Source organism: Rhinolophus ferrumequinum, chromosome 3 (assembly GCF_004115265.2).
Source record: "Rhinolophus ferrumequinum isolate MPI-CBG mRhiFer1 chromosome 3, mRhiFer1_v1.p, whole genome shotgun sequence".
Lineage (NCBI taxonomy): Eukaryota > Metazoa > Chordata > Mammalia > Chiroptera > Rhinolophidae > Rhinolophus > Rhinolophus ferrumequinum.
The window spans coordinates 38,611,954-38,632,537 of record NC_046286.1 but is presented as its reverse complement, the minus strand read 5'-3'; the positions used below and the strand labels follow the sequence as shown (position 1 = coordinate 38,632,537).

Here is a 20,584-nt window from a genome sequence, read left to right as displayed (position 1 = left end):
GGGGAAAAAGGAAGAGTGGTTTACAGTTTTCATATGACACAGAGGGAAGCTGAGAAGATAACTTATTAGGGTCTTTGGGGAAAGCAGTTTCAGTGGTATGACAATAGCTAAATGCAATTGGGTAAGGAAGGAAAGGGACGTGAGAATTAGTTGTTTTTGTGTCTTTTTTGTTCTTATAGGAAAGGAAAAGTGAGTGTGTGTGTGTATATATATATATATATATGAGTGTTATAACTTAAGGATGATTGAGATGAAGGAAGACAGTTTGGCTTTTTGTTTTATTTTTGTTGATTTTAGGCTAGAGTCTTGATTTTTGGTTAGAGGAATTTGCCTACAGAAAGTAAGAAATTAATGATAGACTATAAATATTTGTTGAGCAGAAATTAAACCATACTTTTATTTGAATGAAAAGTTTGGGAATAGTCCTACTAATGAATGTAGAATGCGAGATTGGTATAAATGTTAAGGTAAGAGTGAATTTCTCCTTACCCTAATAAAATGTAAGAAATGGTACTGGAAACTGGTAAGGCACACTTTAGGTGTGCTTATTAAATAACTTTTTTCTCAGTATTGCTGATTTATTTACTTATTTTGAAGTATGTAGGCCATGTTTTATGTATGTCACTTCTGAAAACATAGAGACAGTTTAAGCTTAAAGGTATACTTTGAGAAAAGGGAGCAACAACAGCAGCAGTGCATTTCAGAATAATGAGATGACTTTTATTCTTGTCCAGGTGACCGTTTCAGATCAGTCATAGATGATGCCTGGTGGTTTGGAACAATTGAAAGCCAGGAACCTCTTCAACCTGAGTACCCTGATAGTTTGTTTCAGTGCTATAATGTTTGGTAAGGAAGTGTTTGTTGTATTTTAGCTCAGCGTGACTTGCTTTGAATGTTTTCCCCATCTAGATCAATAAAATGATAAAGATACTTCTTTTAAACACTGAAGCAATTATTTTTATGATGTGATTTTATAAAAATTGCAATATAATATTTAGATTTTTTAAATATAATAATCTTCCTTTTAGCTGGGACAATGGTGATACAGAAAAGATGAGTCCTTGGGATATGGAGCTTATACCGAATAATGGTAAGTGTATGTTAGGCTTTTGATGTCTGTATTATGGAATTAATTTCGTAAATAAGACGTCTGGTTTGATAATTTGCTATTGCATAGGATTGTTATGAAGATCAAATAGAAAATATTCATTTATCAAATATTTATTGCACATCTATTGAACTGGATATAGAGGCATAGCAGTGAACAAGATAGACATAATCCTTGTGCAGTGGAATTTACAGTTTAACAGGGAAGATTCCAATTAATTACAGCAAAATATGAAAATGTTTTGTTAATTATTATTCACTCATAGAAGGTGAGTACTTGAGAACAAAGATATTTTTGTAACTCCAGCAGAATACTTAGTGTACGACATAATATTGAGAGTTATCGCTTTTGATTGAGACATAGATTCATATCCTAGCTCTGCCATCTTCTATTTATGTCATATTTGCAAGTTCCTTAAAGTCTCAAAACGAGGTTGTTAGGATTCAGCTTTGAAGTTTTGTAAACTAATAACTTACTGGGCTTATGGGAGGATTAAATGACAGCATACGTGCAAAGTATTTATGCATGTAAGGGCACAATGAGTAGGTCATTATAATTAATAATAATGTAATAACTGTCATCTTGCGTGTGGCCTGACACATTGCCTTAGGATTTGGGAGTTAACCTTAGGCAGTGATGATATATCTTCCTGGGACTGAGAAAAGGACAGTATGGTAAATCCTAGAGATTGTATTTTTTTTGTAACTCACTGCCTATCTTTGTCTCAGTTTAAAAACACATACAAATGCACATCATTGTATATGCATGAACAGGTTTGAAAGGATATACTAGATTATTAATAAGTATTATTTATAAAGAGTGGGAATGTGAGAACTTTATAAATTTACATTCTGTATGGTTTAATGTTTAAAAAAATAATGTATTTTACTCTCAGATAACAGTAAAGATTTAAAAAAAATCTGACTTGTAATATAGTAGAAAAAAATCATTTATAAATGGAGTTGTTCACTAATTATTGTATTCTAAAAAGTTAGAGAAAAATTAATTTGGAAAAAGTAAACGCAGTATGGTAAACCTTAGCAGTGAGAAAATGGATATGCTGATATTGTCCAAAACTAGTTATTACTAGAAATTGCCACTTTAAAACTTTATTACCAGAAAGGTATTTTCATCTCACTGCTGAATTTTAGAGCCATTTGAAACTTTGAAATGTCTTAACCAAATTGTAGCCATGTTATATGGCTTATATTCTACTGTTATTTCTTTCCTTTGTGAAAGTTTGAGTTAGAAGTCACATTGCACTATTGTGGATAAGAGAGAAATGAAGCTAATTGGTGTTGTAATGCCTGGGGTATTTCTTGAAATGAATTGGTGACATTTATATGCCTTTTGTTTCCTACTTAAATATATCTGTGTGGAGGGGGTGATTTTTGTTGTTTTTGATCTCTGTGTATATCTATATCTACGTCTATATCTCTATAGAATTTAATAACATTTTGTGAGGAGGTAGAATTTTTGTACATGGATAGTAGCATGTTTCTCTTATGAAGTCTAGTTCAAAGAAAAAACTACTTGGCAGATTTGTAGATTTTATGTCATCACCACTCCCTAATGATTCTCTTAAAGATTCATTTAGAGATTCTGTTAAAGAGTCAAGCATAAAGAAAATATACCTCCATTTAAGAGCAACAAGTGTAAGAATTATCTGTCAGTATTCGTAATTCTCTTTGTTCCTACATTAAAAAAAATAAAGGCTTTGCTTGAAGTATTCCTGAAAAATACCACTTTAGTTTTATCTTGTATATGTTTTATCAGGGTAAATATAGAGATTATATTATGAAATGGTTCAGAAAACTTTTAAATTTGCATCATTTTGTGGAAATATTTTCTATTTTACCTGTAAATGATAATAAAACAAGTTCTGAGGTATGAATTTGGAGATGTAATTATGTGCTCATCTAGAGAATTATAAATGTTTTAAAAAATAATTTAAGTTTTATTTATTGACCCTTGAAGCATACTTTTCTTTAATGAAAATAAAGAATATATATACTTAGTAAATCTTTACAAAATTATACCTAAGTTTTATGACAATATCAACTTTACTTTCTAAAGATAACCTATTTATTAGGAAATTACCACATATTTTCAGTAAATCTGCATTTCTTTTTTCTTTCTTTCAGCTGTATTTCCTGAAGAATTAGGTACCAGTGTTCCTTTAACTGATGTTGAATGCAGATCATTGATCTATAAACCTCTTGATGGAGAATGGGGTTCCAATCCCAGGGATGAAGAATGTGAAAGAATTGTTGCAGGAATAAACCAGTTGATGACACTAGGTAAATAATAATAGTAATACATCAATATAGAAAAAGTTGGCAGAAAGCAAAGGAAAGGAAAAATAGTATAATTCAACAGAATATTTTTTCATAATATCGTTAAGTTAGTGGTTTTCAAACATTTTTAAATGGAATTTTTTTCAGTGAGATCTTATGTGGGACTCAGATATTTAAAGCAGTTATAAATGGGATTACTCTAGCTGAATTTTATTTTTATTATGCATATATGTATGCATGTGTGTATTTCAGACGGATAATGTGCCGAAGTCGTAACAAGGTTTGAGGGAGGCACATCTTACACAAGAGCGTGAACATCCAGTCATCACACTCAACTTATGAACTACAAAAGGATCACTTTCTAGCTGAATTTTAGAGTAAGGGCCCCAGAAATGCCAGGGGTACTTCTGAACAATCTGGATCCTCCAAAACCCAATTTGAAAACCTTGACCTAGTCAAGTTGACATGTGAATTGGTAGAGAGGAGCTGAAAGCTGAATCATGATTATATGGATACCTGTACTAGTTTTCCCCTTAACATGTACATATACACAAGAGAATATTTGTAAGGGGAGGGGAGACGGGTCTATGAATTTCTTTGCTTCGTTAAAAGAAAAAGAATGACCACAAATTATCCGAAGTAACTATAAACTAGTATGGTGCTTTGTAGCAACCTACTCTGTCAATAATGAATCAGCAAGAAGTTAACATGAAGAAGAGCTAGGGACACTGGAGACACATATTGGTGATATTTTCATCTGAAGTCTTTTATAAAATGGCAGCACTTCATAAAAATTGTCTCATAAATACTATCTTAAATGATTTTAGTAATATTTTGGGATATAAAGTTGTGTGAATGTGTGTGTGAATGAGTAAAAAAATGGGGAGTGATCTTAATTAGGTTCTACATTTTTACCAGTTTTCTGTGTGCCATTGGGTTAGTGACATTGAATCAAAGACTCTGGATCTGTTTCCTCTTCTCTGCTTGCCTGATATTTCACAGAATTATATTGTAAAGATGAGATAAGGTGATAAGTTTTGAGAAAGTCAAAGATTACAACATTTGAATGCAATGTATTATAGTGTTACTATAGGATTAATGTCAAAAACATAGATTCAGAAATGGCCAGGTTTTGAGTATAGAACTGTATGTATTACAGAAATGTATAGAAGCTCTTAATAGGTCACATTTACATATTATCTATCATCTCTTCTAAGGAATAACAAATACCCCTAGAATTTTTCAGTGTAAATTTATACATAATAAAAAATGAGACTCTTATTAGGTTAGCTAAACTGTATTTTCTACAAAAAGACAGTGGCAGATTAATGATTATGTACATCAGAACTGAAGTCTTAATTCAAGCAGAATTGTCTATTAAATAAGCAATACAGAACTAAATTTGTAACCTTATTTGTTTTTTTTATTTTAGATATTGCTTCAGCATTTGTAGCCCCCGTGGATCTGCAAGCCTATCCCATGTATTGCACTGTAGTGGCATATCCAACAGACTTAAGTACAATTAAACAAAGACTGGAAAACAGGTTTTACAGGTTAGAACCATTTGCTGTACCTACTACAAAATGAAATCTAAATGATCCTTTCACTCGTTTATTGTTTTTCTATAGCAGTGTTTCTCAAACTTTAATGTGCATAAAAATTACCTAGGAATTTTGTTAAAATGCAGAATTTGATTCCATAGGTTTAGGGTAGGACCTGAGATTCAGCATTTTTAACAAGTTCCCAGGGATGCTGCTAGTCTATAGACCACATTTGGAGTATGATTCCTAGATACAGTTTTTCCTAGCTGCTAATATGAGTTGATGCTCATAGTGTTTATATTGTATTTTATAAAGCAAGCCACAGTATTTCATTTTCTCGTAGATGTCACATTGAAATATTTGTTTGTTAATGGATTTTTCATAGAACAATATAAAAAATGTGTTTTTTCTTATTTTGCTTCTGTTCAGCTTATGAATACAAAACATGAAATTTAAAAAATTCAAGATATTTTTCATAGGTATCGGTTAACTTGAAATACAACTAGAGTTTTTTTTTTAAGACATAATTTCAAATTAATTTGTATCTTCTAGTTAACAATTTTCAGTAAATATTGAGTTCTAATCTCGGACAGGCTTTGTAGGTTTATTACCTAAAATATCTTGTCAAAAAGTGAGTTTAAGTCTCTAGTTTTCACATCATTAATCATACTTGTAATTTTCATTTTTTCTTAACAGGCCAACAAAATTTTAATTCAAATAATACTGCATTAAAACTTTGTGACCAGTTTTATATTACCAGTTCTTTACATTTTTATTTATTTAATTAGCAAAGTTTTTATTCTTATTTTGTATTCGTGTTTTTCTGCATAAAATCAGTGCTTTTGGTTTCTTTTATTGCTTAAAATGTAATTCTAATTTGGTACTTCATGTACCTGGCACTGAAAACACCATTTGTTACTCCTTACTACTGACCAAAGCAGGGTTTCTCAAAAATAGTATTACTGACATTTGGGGCTGTCCTCTATCCTTTTGGTGCCAATAACAGCCCTTGGTTGTGAAAACCAAATGGCTCCTGTGGGGCAGAATGACCCCTGATTGAGAAACCCTGGAATAAAGAAAACTAATATACTAGACTGAAAGATCTGAAGATTTTTCTGATCTTGTTAGGTGTTTTTGGTTTTGCATCATTGATATTTGTCAAAAGCGTAGAGGAGGAAATCCTCTATGATAATGTGCCTCCCAGCCATCTTACTTGAAGCACACTTCTTCAAATCTGTTTCAACTCTACATGTCAGAAGAGAGAAAATGGAGAAGAAACTCTTATCCGTCTTTCCCTGTAGGCCCCTAAATTGCTAAACCTTAGGAGTTACACCTAGTGCTTCAGAGATGGAACAAGACATGGGAGGATAACAGGGAGAGAAAGAATTGTTTTTATGCACTGGTTTTTGGATTTCAGCTAGAAAGATAAACTTATGGCATCTCCCAGTATTGTAAATTACTTTCTCATAGAAATACTGCTCGATGTGATCATTATTAAAGTGTACATTTCAAGTACATTATAGCTTAAATAGGATTTTTGGCATTAGCCTAGCATAGTAACCAATTTAGGAAAAAAATATTTTGAGACACAATCCTTACATAAATTAGAAACTGCTTGTTTTTCAACCTGATAATATAGTTACAGACCTGAGTTTTCTTATTTAATACAATGATGCCTTCAGGTGCGATTTTACTGTTTCAAGCTTTTTGCTTCTCCTTTACTCATTGGCTTCAGACTTACTGCAGTCTGTGGTTTTCCTTTTCAATACTTCTAGTTCAGTCATTAAACTACCTACTACTATCAGTTTGCTCTGCTGATATTGATCTAATGCTTTATTTTAGAGTTTTCTATAGGGTATCCTGAAGATGCCTGTGGTTCTATTATTAGAATGAGCCTTGTGAATGTTATTTAGAATGCGCTGAAGCGTTTCTGTATCCACAATTATATATTTTTAAAATTCCATATAATTGTATTTTTGTTCACTCTTCAGTAAGATTTTTCTGAGTGTTTTCTTCTTTATTTTAAGTAGGACCGCATGTTATTGAATGATATTCTAGAATTTGTCTTTGGATTTTTCTTTATTTTCAGAAATAAACTAATAAAACACCAAAATTTATTTTAGTATTGTCAATTCAGTGTTTTAAAATATAACTTTCATTTACTTAGGTTTCTTGTTAAACTAATGTGGTTACTGTGTTTTCATATTTTTGGATCTCATAAGCAGGCTATCAGTTAGCTTTTCATTTTTACATGTCATTTGTTTACCAGTAATATGATTAGGTGAAAATTATTTCCTTTTTATATAAAACTCAGATATACTTAACAAAACAATGACAGGAATGTGGTAAAGCAAAAACTGAGAACTCCTCCATTTCTCTTCTGCTACTGTTACAGTCTCTCTCCCTAAAAGAAGGAATGTTAATGGTTTAGTGTGTCTAAGCCAGACATTTTCTATGCAACTACATAGTGAATGTTGCTACTCTTTTTTCCCCTAACGAAATTACAATTTTTTGAAAATAATTTTTTAAGGTGTGAGTTTTGTATTTGATTTAAGAGTGCAATTTGAAAAGTCACAATTTCTTGGTTTTAAATTGCATACATTTGTTTCGAAATATAATGAGGTTAAGACTTCTGTGTTTTGTTTAAAGGCGGGTTTCTTCCCTAATGTGGGAAGTTCGATATATAGAGCACAACACACGAACATTTAATGAGCCTGGAAGCCCTATTGTGAAGTCTGCTAAATTTGTGACTGATCTTCTTCTACATTTTATAAAGTGAGTTATTTTTCCACAATTATAATTATTGTAATAATGGCAATATTGTAAAGTGTCAAAATGTAAAATATCATTTTTATATACATAATACCACATACTGTGCCCGTATACATAGCTCCACTCAAACTAGGAAGCATATAATGTCTGTATCTAAAGAAGTAATATTTAGTTCATTGGCTAATACTAATTATGAAATCATAAAAGTTGTGTGCTACAGTTAACATAAAAAACGTGGATCCTTCTCTAAACCCAACTGTTGGGTAATATAGTAATAATAATTATTATTATTAAACATTTATTGAACATGTAATGTTTTACCCAAAATAGTTCTTCTAAGCCAAATAATAATCTTACATGTGGAAGAGATAATTATCTGGAATTTACAGTTAAGGAAACTGAGTCTTTTCAAGGATAACTTGTTTAATTTTCACACTAAATGAGTTTCTGCCATCTGATTTGAGAACCTTTCATCTTAACATTATATTACCCTTGTCAGGTTTATGAACAGTGTTTAAGTAATCCAGCAGAAAACTAAACTTAACTTTCAAGATGATTCTTCTTTAAAGTCAAGTTTACGTCCTCATTCATTGATCCCCTACCAAGAGTGATAACTACAGTTTTTTTAAGGCAACCACACTTTTATTTTCTTGTCTCACAGATTTTATGTAACCATAGAATGAACTGAGCCTTTGAAATTGAAGCCAAAGAAATGAATCATAGGTTTTGCATAAGATACTGCTGTGAGTTTATAGTAACATTATTTATATTGGATAATTATTTCTCGTTAGTAGGAGACAATGTATTTTATAACTTAAATATTCAGCTGTTACCTGCTTTTAAATGAAGGGATTACTGAGGTTTAAAAAAAAGTCTCCAGCTTTGTTCTCTTTACTCAGCATTATGATAGGGACCCTTTTCCTCATATTTGTTGTTGGGTGTTTTTTGTTTGTTTGTTCTTTGCTAAGGAATATAGGTAATTTCAATATAAGAAAACACTAAAGAAAATTAGTAAAATAAACTTTATGCCCTTCCTCTATCTTATTCTCTAAAGAAATCTATTACCTTCCAAGTCATTTAGGGGCTGCTATTGCAGTGTTCTTGCTTCTTTTCAGTAAAATTGAGAATCAAGAATTAGCTATCCTTGGAGGACTATATAACTTGGTTACAATAGCACATAATATTTTAACTATCAAGTTTTTAATCTGTAGTTTCATAAGTGTTACGTGGATATGTATGTACATTTATTTTTCCAAAGAGATATGAATCAAAAGAATCAAATGATACCATTAATTTAGATAAAATAATTTTTATATTTGGAATAGTCTATGAAATTGTATTTCTTTCAAATAGTTACTGTGAAATGCCTTATATAAAAAACATTAATACAATATTTAAAGCATTTGTATTGCATATATATCTAAAAATAAATCCCTGGCATTTTTTATATGTATGTAATTTGTTAAAACCATTTTTAGCTGAAAATAATTTTAAAAATGTTGGTTATGTCTTGAAATTTTGATTATTGTACTTTTTAATTGAATTATTTGGCTAAATTTCAAGCAATAGATACATACAAAGAGAAGTAATAGATATTTGGAGATAGAAAGAAATCTTTACTTGCCCTCTTAATAAAATTTCATAGATAGATAAATCTGTAAATAACTATAAGGAAAAAGTAACAGGAGACTATGAAAGTTTAGATGAGAGATAGAATCACTTCTAGCTATGAAGGTGGGGTTTTAGATATAGGGGGAAAGTATGTTAGAATGTTATGGTCAAGGTAGATATTGATAGATCCAGAAGAAGTTAGATGAAAGGAAAGCCATTCTGGGGATAAGAGTGGCATGAGATAGGAAATTAAAGAGTTGTTAAGGAAATTTAGTAATTTAAATTGGGTGAAGTAGAGAGTCCATTTGCAGAAATAATGGGGATGCGGTGCTGTAAACTCAAGTGTGGTCCAGATCATGGAGAGCCTTGAATACCAATCTGAGGAACTAGACTTAAAATATGAGCACTGGAAGCAATGGGGCTATTGAAAATATCTTAACATGAAAATAATGTGATGTATAGTCTGCCTTAAAATACTAATTTGACTGTAGTGTCTAATAATGATTGATAGGGAAGAGACATAAAGAATATATAGCAGGCTGACTGCTATACCTGACCAAGTAGAGGTGATGGGGGATTAATTTATGGAAGTAAGAAAGGCAGATGTCAAGAGATTTTGAGGGTATACTCATAGAACTTGGTCGATGATGGGGTTTATTAAGGAGACAAGGGAAGGAATAATGAAAAACCATGTATTACTATGAAAATGGTAATGCTGTTAACAAAATATAGAAAAAGGAGGAAGAGTGGGGAGTGACAATTAGGTTTAGACATGGGGAAATTTTAAATGGTAGGAATCTCAAAAGACACCAAATTATAGGAATTTAGAATTCATTTACACAGATAAACTGCAAATATAGTATATGGTTATTAGGGAAAAAGGAATAGTGTCAAGAGAAGATGACAAAAGACTAAACTTTAGGGAATGACTACTTTTAAGAATGAAAGGAAGAAGGAATTAGAAGACAGGAGGTACATTAGCTTTCCCTTGTAAACTGAGGAATGAAAGAAGGCATCCCAGGCACAACAGTGACCTGAGCAAAACTTAGAGGTGAGAATTGGGTTTAAGTTTTATCTGAAAATCTCATTTTAGTAACAGATTTAAAGGGAAAAAAAAAACCTTGACTCTAATCCTGTATATATGTATACTAACATTTCCTTGTTATTTAGGGATCAGACTTGCTATAACATAATTCCACTCTACAATTCAATGAAGAAGAAAGTTTTGTCTGATTCCGAGGTATTTAATATTTCATCATGATTGTTACATTGGTCTTGTTCTGTATATAAAAAGAAACATATATAGTAGTTTTCAGATAAATGTTATTATGACAATTTTGTCTAAATGCTACAGTTAACATAAAAATGTTTCCTGATTTTCTTGTTTTTGTTAAAAAGAAATTTTTTAAATGGTGTGGGGGGGAGATTTTTTAATGATTCATTATAGTGTTCCAGCAAGTACATTATAGGTTTTCTAAAGTGTAAAGGAGATAAAGAGCTAAAGAGTATGGTTGACCTTTAAACAGCATGGGGGTTAGGGGAGCTGACTCCCCGAGCAATCGAAATCTCTATAACTTTTGACTCCCTGAAAACTTAACTACTAACAGTCTATTGATCACCAGAAGCTTTGCCAATAACATAAAGTTTATTAACAGATATTTTGTATGTTGTATGTGTTATATATTTTGTTCTTATAATAAAGTAAATTAGAGAAAAGCAAATGATACGGAAATCATAAGAGAAAATACATACAGTTCTATATGAATTTACTGAAAAAAATCCATGTATAAGTGGACGACCTGTGTAGTTTTAACATATTGTTCAAGGATCAACTGTAATAATGAAATCTAGAATGTTTAATAAATCTGATAAATTCTTGCTTCAAAGGAAGAAGAGAAAGATGCTGATGTACCAGGAACTTCTACCCGAAAAAGGAAGGTAATGTATTTTTTGTTTTAGCAGAAGTACTTTATATGAATTAAAATGTATTGCGTTTTTTCACTGTTAGTATTTTTAAAGACCTATTAAATATTATTTCTAAATCAATTTCCATCACAAAATACATGTTTTTCAGAACTAGGTGAATGATATTTTCTATTATTTGCATTATTATATATTACTTAATTAAGCATGCATTAAAACTTGTTTGTATAAGTGTTATTTTTATCAATATATTTGAACATTTTTATTTTAGGACCATCAGCCTAGAAGAAGATTACGTAACAGAGCTCAGTCTTATGATATTCAGGCATGGAAGAAACAATGTCAAGAATTGTTAAATCTCATATTTCAGTGTGAAGATTCTGAGCCTTTCCGCCAGCCGGTAGATCTCCTTGAATATCCAGTAAGTATTTTTGAAAATATTTTCTTTGCCTGTCAGTTTGCTATATATCTTGTTCTTGACTGTTTGCTATTTAAATTGTTATTTTTTATGGTTACAGTATGTTTTTCCATTATTGCATATATGTTCTCATTATCCATTTGGTTATATAGAGCATCTAAGTTAAATTGTGTAGTAAAATAGAAATAACCCTGAACTAAGACTCCAAAGAATTGAGTTATGATCCCAGCTATGCCTTTTATCAGTTACGCAGTTTTGAGCAAGTCATTTAGTTTTCTCATCTGAAAATTTCTTTTTTACTATTTTTTTCCCCACACGAATTCTATCAATTTATTATGGCAGTTGTTTAGGAAACAATAATAATAATACCTCCTTAACCTTCCTTATAGGGTTATCGAGATGCAATGAGTATACATTAAAACAGTTTTAAACTGAAGCACTATATACAAATGTAAGGTGGCATTATATATGTGTATATATATGTATGTATGTGCGCATATATATATATATATATATATATATATATATATATATGGTCAGTTTATGATCTTTATGGATTTCATGGTAAAAAGGTTGAATAAACATCATCCAAGTATTTTTGCATGTATTCTTAGCAATTTAAATTGAGTTTTTGATTTCTTTATTTAGTTATTAAAGGTTATACAGTTCAGATAACATTCATGGTTTCAAATGAAAATAAAAAGGAAATATTTTACAAGAGATCCTGACCTAATGTGATATCACTGGACTTCATTATCTGTTTATGTATGTGTTACATATAACTTGAGATGATGAGAATAGAGAAATTTCATTAATAGATAAATCATACATGCCTTTTCTTGTCATTTAAAATCAAGAAACATGGAATCTTAAATGTAGAAGATAAATCTTTAATTCCAGCAATGTGATAAACCTACCCTCCAAAATCTTTAGAAGAGCTAATGCTTCAGTGCTCTGGTTTTCAGTTCTCTTTGTTTCTGGAACCTGTGGATTTCCCTTTGTTTCTTGCCAGCTCAGCTTTGTATTTTAGAAAATAAGTTATAATTTACCAAGCACTTGCAGGTGTTTGTATTCTGGACTTTTCCCCAGAAAAGAAGAGGTACAGATAAGCTTCAATGTCTAGATTCTAGATGCACAAGTTATTAACACTGTGCAGAGACAGGTGAAGCCATATGAGCTATGGTGAGGAAGGAAATTGGAACCGAGACTCCACTTGGACTGTTGTTGAAAGACTTCGCCCTCAGTGAAAAGAATAGAATCATTCCTTCCACAGGGAAGTATGTCTCTCTCTCTGGTGTTCTGTGTCAGAGATAAATCTCCCTAAGCTTGCAATATGCATAGACTTAAGAGTCCAAATTTACATTCCCTTGTGGTGTAGAAATTCATCGGGGGAGGGCGGAACCCAAACTCTACTAAAGATGAAAACTAATGATGAAAAGAAGTTGTAAACTATATATATTATACAACAGAAACAGCAAATGGAAATATTAGTACCCTCTCCCCCAAAACTTGAGATGATAGATTATTCTGAAATACTACCAATCGAATCTAAAACACTACTCATTGTAAGATAACTGTTATTTTATGTACCACCAAACAAAGAAAAAATGCTGCCAATTAAACTTTGATTTGTCATTTTGGTTTAAGAGATAAATGAAGGGATAAGAAGCATAAAGGAAAAAAGACCTAAAGACAAAATAAAAATGTTAAAGCAACCATACAGAAAATATGGAAGAGACTCAAAACTGTGATCCAACCAACTCATTATACTGAGGCTTAGATTAAGCAGCTCTCCAAAATATGTAACTATTTATTGACAAAATGAGAACAAGAGCCCATATCTTCTGTATCTAGTGCCCTAGAGCTATATGTAATATTCTTAGAGAATAGGTAATATGTAAGAATGCAGTCTGTCTTAAGTATTCAAAATAATGAGAACATTATTTAGAACCTCTCCTTCCACCAGCTAAAGGTTTTAGCAGACAGAAGATACCAGAAGCAAGAAAATATTTTAATTTAATATCTACTCTGTTGTGGTACTCATTGATGGAGGTGAGTACCATCCATTGATGGAGGTGAAGACTTATGGCTACTTACTGTTTTTTATTACTGTCACAGAGGAGAAGAGGAAAATGGATAATTTGCTTTTTATACTTCAGAATTAACTATATCAGCCTTACTAGCAGAATATTTAAGGCAGATCATGCTTTTCATACTTCAGCTTTTGTATGAAAACATTAGTTTACATTTTGACTTTAATCAAATATTCAGAGCAAGATTTTGAAAATTAAACTTTTTGATGGAAATTAGTATGCTAAATATTCTCCACTTATTGATTCTACAGAGGTATATTGAGTGGCTGCCATATACTCTACTGAGTGATAGAATCCCAAGATATGAACCAAGAAAAACGAAGTGTTCTACATAAATTTGACACTTATCCAAAGTTTTGCACATTTAAAAATTTTCATATCACTTTCTCAAAATTTATAGTTTGTAAATCCAATATGTTATAATATTTAATAGCCAAGTAATTATAGATTTTGTCAAAGTAGTTTGATACTCTGAAGAGGATAGAATTTAGACACTGTTCAGATGCTGTTACCATTGCATAAAGGAGTTTTGTAACTAGTCTCCCACCCTCTCTCCAGTTGTCTGAAGAGGCAGAGAGGTTCAATTTTCGGAATATCTCTTTTGGAATCACAATCTTCCACTAATGATGAATTTAATTTCTGTAAATGGCTAAGTTAATTTAGACCAGGTTTGGTGCATAAGGTAGACTGTTGTACACTGTTTTTACCAAAATTAAAATTACTAAATTTTATTGTGTGACTTTATAAAGTTGTTCTAAAATTACTTATAGGTGAGACATTTTAAAATATTTTGGTCAAAGGCAGTTTAATTGGACTTCTGAGAAGAAGAAGACATGCTTTCCCCTATTCTTCCCATTAAGTAGCACTGAAAAATTGTGGATGTTATGTGTAAAAAAGTCAAGATGATTCTGGAATGTAGAAAGAAGATAGACAGACAGGGTAGGTACCTCAGGAACTGAGGAATAACAGTAGTGAATTTCCTGCATATGTTTTTGCCTTATATATTCCAACTCTGGATACTGAAGAAACTTAACCTAGAAATGCCAATGTGCACTGACCAGAAAAGCCCACTCTCTCCAGCCAACAGACCAGGAAAGATGCAGCCTAGCAATACAACAAACATGAGACAGTAACTGCTCTACTCCAGCCAAATAACAGTAAAAATTGTGGCCTTACCTATCAGCAAAAGCCAGTGAGAGCCATCTCCACACTTCCCAAACACTAGCCTAGATTTCTTCTCCCACCGGGCAGTGATGAGGTACCCCGACCCTACCTCACTGGGTGGTATTAGCAGAGGCCTAGTGGGTAGTCAGGACTTTTCACCATTGGTCAGTGATAACAAGGCCACCGCCCCGTAGTGTCAGTGAAGGCCATGCAAAACAGAGGCACTCCTCCGTCCCACCCTAGCTGGCATCAGTAGAAGCCTAGTAAGGAGCCAGAACTCCTATACCTTCCCAGCAGTTTTAAGGAGGTACTCCTCAATCCTTGGGTGTTAGTGGAGGCCAAGTAAAACTTGGACTCCACTCCTACCTGGCAGTAATAAAGCAGTGCCCCCTCTTAGCTCATAGAGTGGGGTTGGAGTAGGTCTACTAAAACATAAGATTTAAAAGAGATCCAGTCTTAGACCCACAATTTCCAGGTTTCAATCAAAAATCACTTGTCATACCAAGAAAATCGCAAGAAGAATTAGAAGAACCAAATGGAAATAGAACCAAAATATAATAACAAATAAAATTCACTAAAGAGAGCAGAGGAAATAATCAGTGAACATGATGATAATAAGGGTAGGGGAGGTTTCTGTACTTCTTGAACCGGTAAAATGTTGTTGACACCATTATATTTTGATAATTATGTATATATTATAAAATACCTCAATGGCCACTTAAACAACTATGCAGAGTTAATGTTAAACCAAATGAAATTTTAAAATCTGTTCATAGATAAATCAAATGAAATTTTAAAATCCGTTCAAGTGACCCACAAGAAGATTGGAAAAAAGGAAAAAACAACAGAACAGAAAACAATAAAATGACAGACATAAATGAAACCATACCGTGTGTTTTCCAACCACAGTGCAATCAAACTAGAAATCAATAACAAAAATAATAGAAAAATATCCAAACACTTGGTAATTAAACAATACACTTCTAAATAATCCATGATTCAAAGAAGACTTACCAGAAATAAAAAATACATTGAACTTAATGAAAATGAATACAACATATCAAAATTTGTGGGATGCAGCTAAAGCAGTGCAGGGAAACTTTTTAGCAATAAGTAGTCTATCAGAAGAGGAAAAGTCTCAAGTCCGTAACCCAGGCTCTTTCAAAAACCTAGGGAAAAAAAAAAGAATAAAATTAAGCAAAAATGAGAAGAAATAATAAAGAGCAGAAATCAATGAAACTGAAAACAGAAAAACAGTAGAGACAATCCATAAAACCAAAAGTTGATTCTTTGAAAAGATCACTAAATTTGACAAACCTTTATTAAGACTTACAAAACTAAAAAGCGAAAAGACACAAATTGCCAATATCAGGAATGCAATGGGGGATTATCACTACAGACCCTGCAGATAACCAAAGTATATTAAAGGAATACTACACACAACTGTACACACACATTTATTGGACATCCTAGATGAAATGGACCAGTTGTCAAAGTACAAATTATCACAGGTTACCCAATATGAAGTAGATCATTTGAATAGCCCTACAACTAGTAAGGATATTTAGTTTGCATTTTAAAGCTTTCAAAAAAGAGATCTCTTAGGTCCAGATAACTTCATTGGAGAATTCTACCGAATGTTTAAAGATTTAACACAGATTCTACATAATCTCTTCCCTAAGGTAGAGAACACTTCTCCCCTCAATCTATGAAGGCAGTTTTCTCCTGATACCAAAACCAGACAAAAACAATACGAAAAAAGAAAATGTAAAAATTCTTAATTCAGCAAATAGAATTCAGAAATATATAATAATGATTTTATACGATGTCCAAGTGGGTTTTTTTCTCCAGGGGTGTAAAGCTGGTTCAGTATTCAAAATTCAGTCAATGTTATTCATCATATTAAAGGAAAAAAAATCATATGGTCATATCAATGCAGAAAAAGCATTTGACAAAATGCATAATTGCCCATTTGTTCTAAGAACATACACCAAGTTTTTATTACGTGGCAGAAGACAGCAAGGGAAAAATTTAGGCCAGATGATTTATTGGGGTTTCCATGAGAGAGGCAAGGCAGTGCAGCATAAACAGTTCACAATTGGCTACTTGGAATAATTCCTATGGGCTTTGGGCATAGGGGTGGTCTCCAGTTGTCCGGTACCTGGCCCTGGGATAATTCAGGGCAAAAGAAATACTGGCTTGGTGTGCGAGTTAGATAAGGAGGTGGTTGGTTTGCATAAGAAAAAGGTGTTCCCAGCGCCGCCTTTTGCTATATCTAAAAATTGGCTAGCCTTGGGAGGGGCAGTATCTCCTCAGATCTGTAAATCTGAGCATCAAGAATATAGAAAATAAGAAAATACAGTTAATATAATTGGCTCTGTGATGAATGGATGCCAGGTAGACAAATAATCTAAGAAAACAGACCATCATTAATGATTAAAATAAAAAAAAACACAAGAAAAGGAGGAAGATCCATTAAGTTGATAAAAAAAAATTATTAAATAACCTACAGCTAACACCGTGATTCATTATGACAAACTGAATGCTTTCCCCCTAAGATTGGGAATGAGGCACTGCTATCCAGTATAGCACTGCAAATTCTAACCAGTGCAGCAAGGCAAGAAAGAAAATAAAAGGCATACAGATTAAGGAAGAAATAAAACTGTTTATAAAGGGCAGTAATCCTGTTTGCTTTATGGTCAAACATATTTGATCATAATTTAAACTTGATGGTGCAAAGTCAAGTTATATTTCAAAAAATATAGTTACATACTCCAAGGCTATGGAAAAGGTGTAGTACTCTTTATTCTTATTTAGAGATTCTATATTCACATAATTTTATACTATTCTGTTGCTTTTTTCTTTCAGTTGTCTTATTGCTTATAATCTATTGCCTTATTTTATATAGTTGCCTAGGAGGCGGTTTTGGGTAATTCCACTTCTGTGAGGAATGAAGTGCATAGGCTTTGTGTGACAGCTAGTTAATATTATGGTTATGTTTCAGGGAGTCAACAGCCTTTAGAGTTTATACTATATTTCCCTTAAAATAAGACCTAGCCAGACCATCAGCTCTAATGCGTCTTTTAATTAATATAATTAATATAAGAGCCGGTCTTATGTTAATATAAGACCGGGTCTTATATAAGTCCGGATGTGAAGTAATGTAATGTAATGTAATGTAATATAATATAATATAATATAATACTGGTCTTATATTAATTTTTGTTCCAAAAGATGCATTAGAGCTGATGGTCCAGCTAGGTCTTATTTTGGGGGAAACACGGTAGGTAGCATAAAGTTTTGGGTATTTTACATCAAATTTACATGTGTAATTGTAGAGCTGAGTGTTTTCAATACTTTTTAAATCCCCCTTTTCTAACACAACTCCACCATTTACCTCTTTCCCAAGGAAAAAAAGTGCAACTTAATAGATTGTTGAATAAGAAAAATCCTGTGTTGAGTGCAATAAAAGTGAGGGGGCACGCAAAAAAAAAATACATAGAAAAAAGGGAGCCTTGATGAGGGAAACAAGGAATGATTATTAATAGTTTTAGGACTTAAACTCATCACAGAAATTGTATGTGAATCCCTGTGCTGAGAAGTAATGCTTTGTGGTAGTAATGATAATAATTAATACCACCTGTTTTTCCTCTCTTAGGACTACAGAGACATCATTGACACTCCAATGGATTTTGCTACCGTTAGAGAAACTTTAGAGGCCGGGAATTATGAGTCACCAATGGAGTTATGTAAAGATGTCAGACTTATTTTTAGTAATTCTAAAGCATATACACCAAGCAAAAGATCAAGGGTATATAATTAAATTTTCTTTTATGTTTAAATTAAATGAAGTTTGTAGAAAAATTATGTTAAGTAACTATGTTGCTTTTATTTAAAATTTAGAGCAAAGCTGACCTTCTGTTCTTAATGGAAAGAACAGAATTGCAAAAAAAGAATTGACTTCTTTCTTGCTTTCTGATTCTATGAAATAACACTGATGACACTAATGTTTAGGGATGGTTACTTTTGAAGTAGTATGGTTGAACAGATACACCACATATGTATCATCTTCGTATGTGTTAGGGCTTTGTGGGCTTATTTTTCAGGCTATTTTCTACATTAATGGAAAGGAGCATCTTTGTGAATGATTTATAAAAAGGAGTAAACTTTAATTTACCTGTCTTTGGCCAAACAGTAGAACACAAAAGGGTGATATATGCAAATGAAATGAGAAAGAATAACTAGCTAGTTCTAGGTAGCAATGGAAAGCAGTTTCGAACCCTCAGGAATACTTTTAATATGACAAGAGTTCACAGGAATTTGTATGAGCCATCTGAATTTATAGTAGGGCTTTTTTCAAAGCTTGGAAGATTCCTAATCTAGATACAAAAATAATTTAATTGTAAAAATGCTTCAGTTTTACTTTTCATCAAAAGAGATTGGAAAAAGCAATGTTTAAATTCTGAAAACTTTTTGCTAGGAAAATATTTAAATTATATGTTAATATTTGCTGAACAGGCATTTTCCTTTGAGGAATGTTTGAACAGTTCTTTTTTGATTCTTACCATAGATTTACAGCATGAGTTTGCGCCTGTCTGCTTTCTTTGAAGAACACATCAGTTCAGTTTTATCAGATTATAAATCTGCTCTTCGTTTTCATAAAAGAAATACAATAACCAAAAGGAGGAAGAAAAGAAACAGAAGCAGCTCTGTTTCCAGTAGTGCTGCATCAAGGTATTTGATTTCTTTTAAATGGCATCAACTGATCTATAACTTTGTCATCTAAGTGACAGAACTCGGTGTTTTTTAATACTTCCTTTACTATTCCCTATATTGCAGAATGATATATTTGACATGCAAGTTCCTATGATGTGGAGGATTTTTAATCTTTTAACTAAAGCTATACTAGTGTAAGTGCTTAAATTCAAACTGCTAAATCTATACAGTAAAACAGCATTTTTAGGATAGTGATGGCATCATGCTTTCTGTCATATATAACTAGCATTTACGGCGATCCTTCACTAAATATTCACTTTTCAAAGGCTCACAACCATATGAAATCCACTACAAATCTCATATTTTAACATATTTCATATAGTACAAATATTGAATCCAATAGTATTTATAAAACTGTGTTTTATTCATCCACATAGAACTATAAGAATGACTAATGATATTATATTTTATTTACAGCCCTGAAAGGAAAAAAAGGATGGTAAAACCCCAGCTAAAATCAGATGTTTCTACCTCTCCATTCTCTACACCCACACGATCAATACCACCAAGGCACAATGCCGCTCAGATAAATGGTAAAACAGAATCTAGTTCTGTAGTTCGAACCAGAAGCAACCGAGTGGTTGTAGATCCAGTTACCAATGAGCAACCATCTACTTCTTCAGCAGCAAAGACTTTTATTTTGAAAGCTAATACATCTGCGATGCCAGGGAAAACAAGTAAGAATCAGTTACAGTTTGTAAATTGAAGTGTGTATATATATAAATATATAAATATATAAGTATATAATATATAATAAGTGTATATATATAAGTATATATATGAGTATATAATATATTAATAAGTATATATATGAGTGTGTATATATATGTGTGTATATATATATATACATATATATAAAAAATATATAAGTATATAAATAT

General features: G+C 32.0%; 1 protein-coding gene and 1 non-coding gene across 2 annotated transcripts in view; one reads left to right on the top strand and one right to left on the bottom strand.

The window, feature by feature from the left end:
• PHIP (pleckstrin homology domain interacting protein) overlaps positions 1 to 20,584 on the top strand; it is a 117,145-nt gene that overhangs the window by 88,304 nt on the left and 8,257 nt on the right. Inside the window, exons 28-38 of the mRNA XM_033102445.1 lie at positions 735 to 846; positions 1,029 to 1,090; positions 3,253 to 3,408; positions 4,838 to 4,958; positions 7,596 to 7,721; positions 10,500 to 10,569; positions 11,217 to 11,267; positions 11,524 to 11,673; positions 18,586 to 18,738; positions 19,498 to 19,661; positions 20,121 to 20,380. Coding sequence (XP_032958336.1) covers positions 735 to 846; positions 1,029 to 1,090; positions 3,253 to 3,408; positions 4,838 to 4,958; positions 7,596 to 7,721; positions 10,500 to 10,569; positions 11,217 to 11,267; positions 11,524 to 11,673; positions 18,586 to 18,738; positions 19,498 to 19,661; positions 20,121 to 20,380 — 1,425 coding nt within the window. The remainder of the gene's footprint in view (positions 1 to 734; positions 847 to 1,028; positions 1,091 to 3,252; positions 3,409 to 4,837; positions 4,959 to 7,595; positions 7,722 to 10,499; positions 10,570 to 11,216; positions 11,268 to 11,523; positions 11,674 to 18,585; positions 18,739 to 19,497; positions 19,662 to 20,120; positions 20,381 to 20,584) is intronic.
• Positions 3,652 to 3,760, bottom strand: LOC117020927 (small nucleolar RNA U13). The gene has a single exon (XR_004422761.1). It is a non-coding gene; the product is annotated as a small nucleolar RNA U13 (small nucleolar RNA).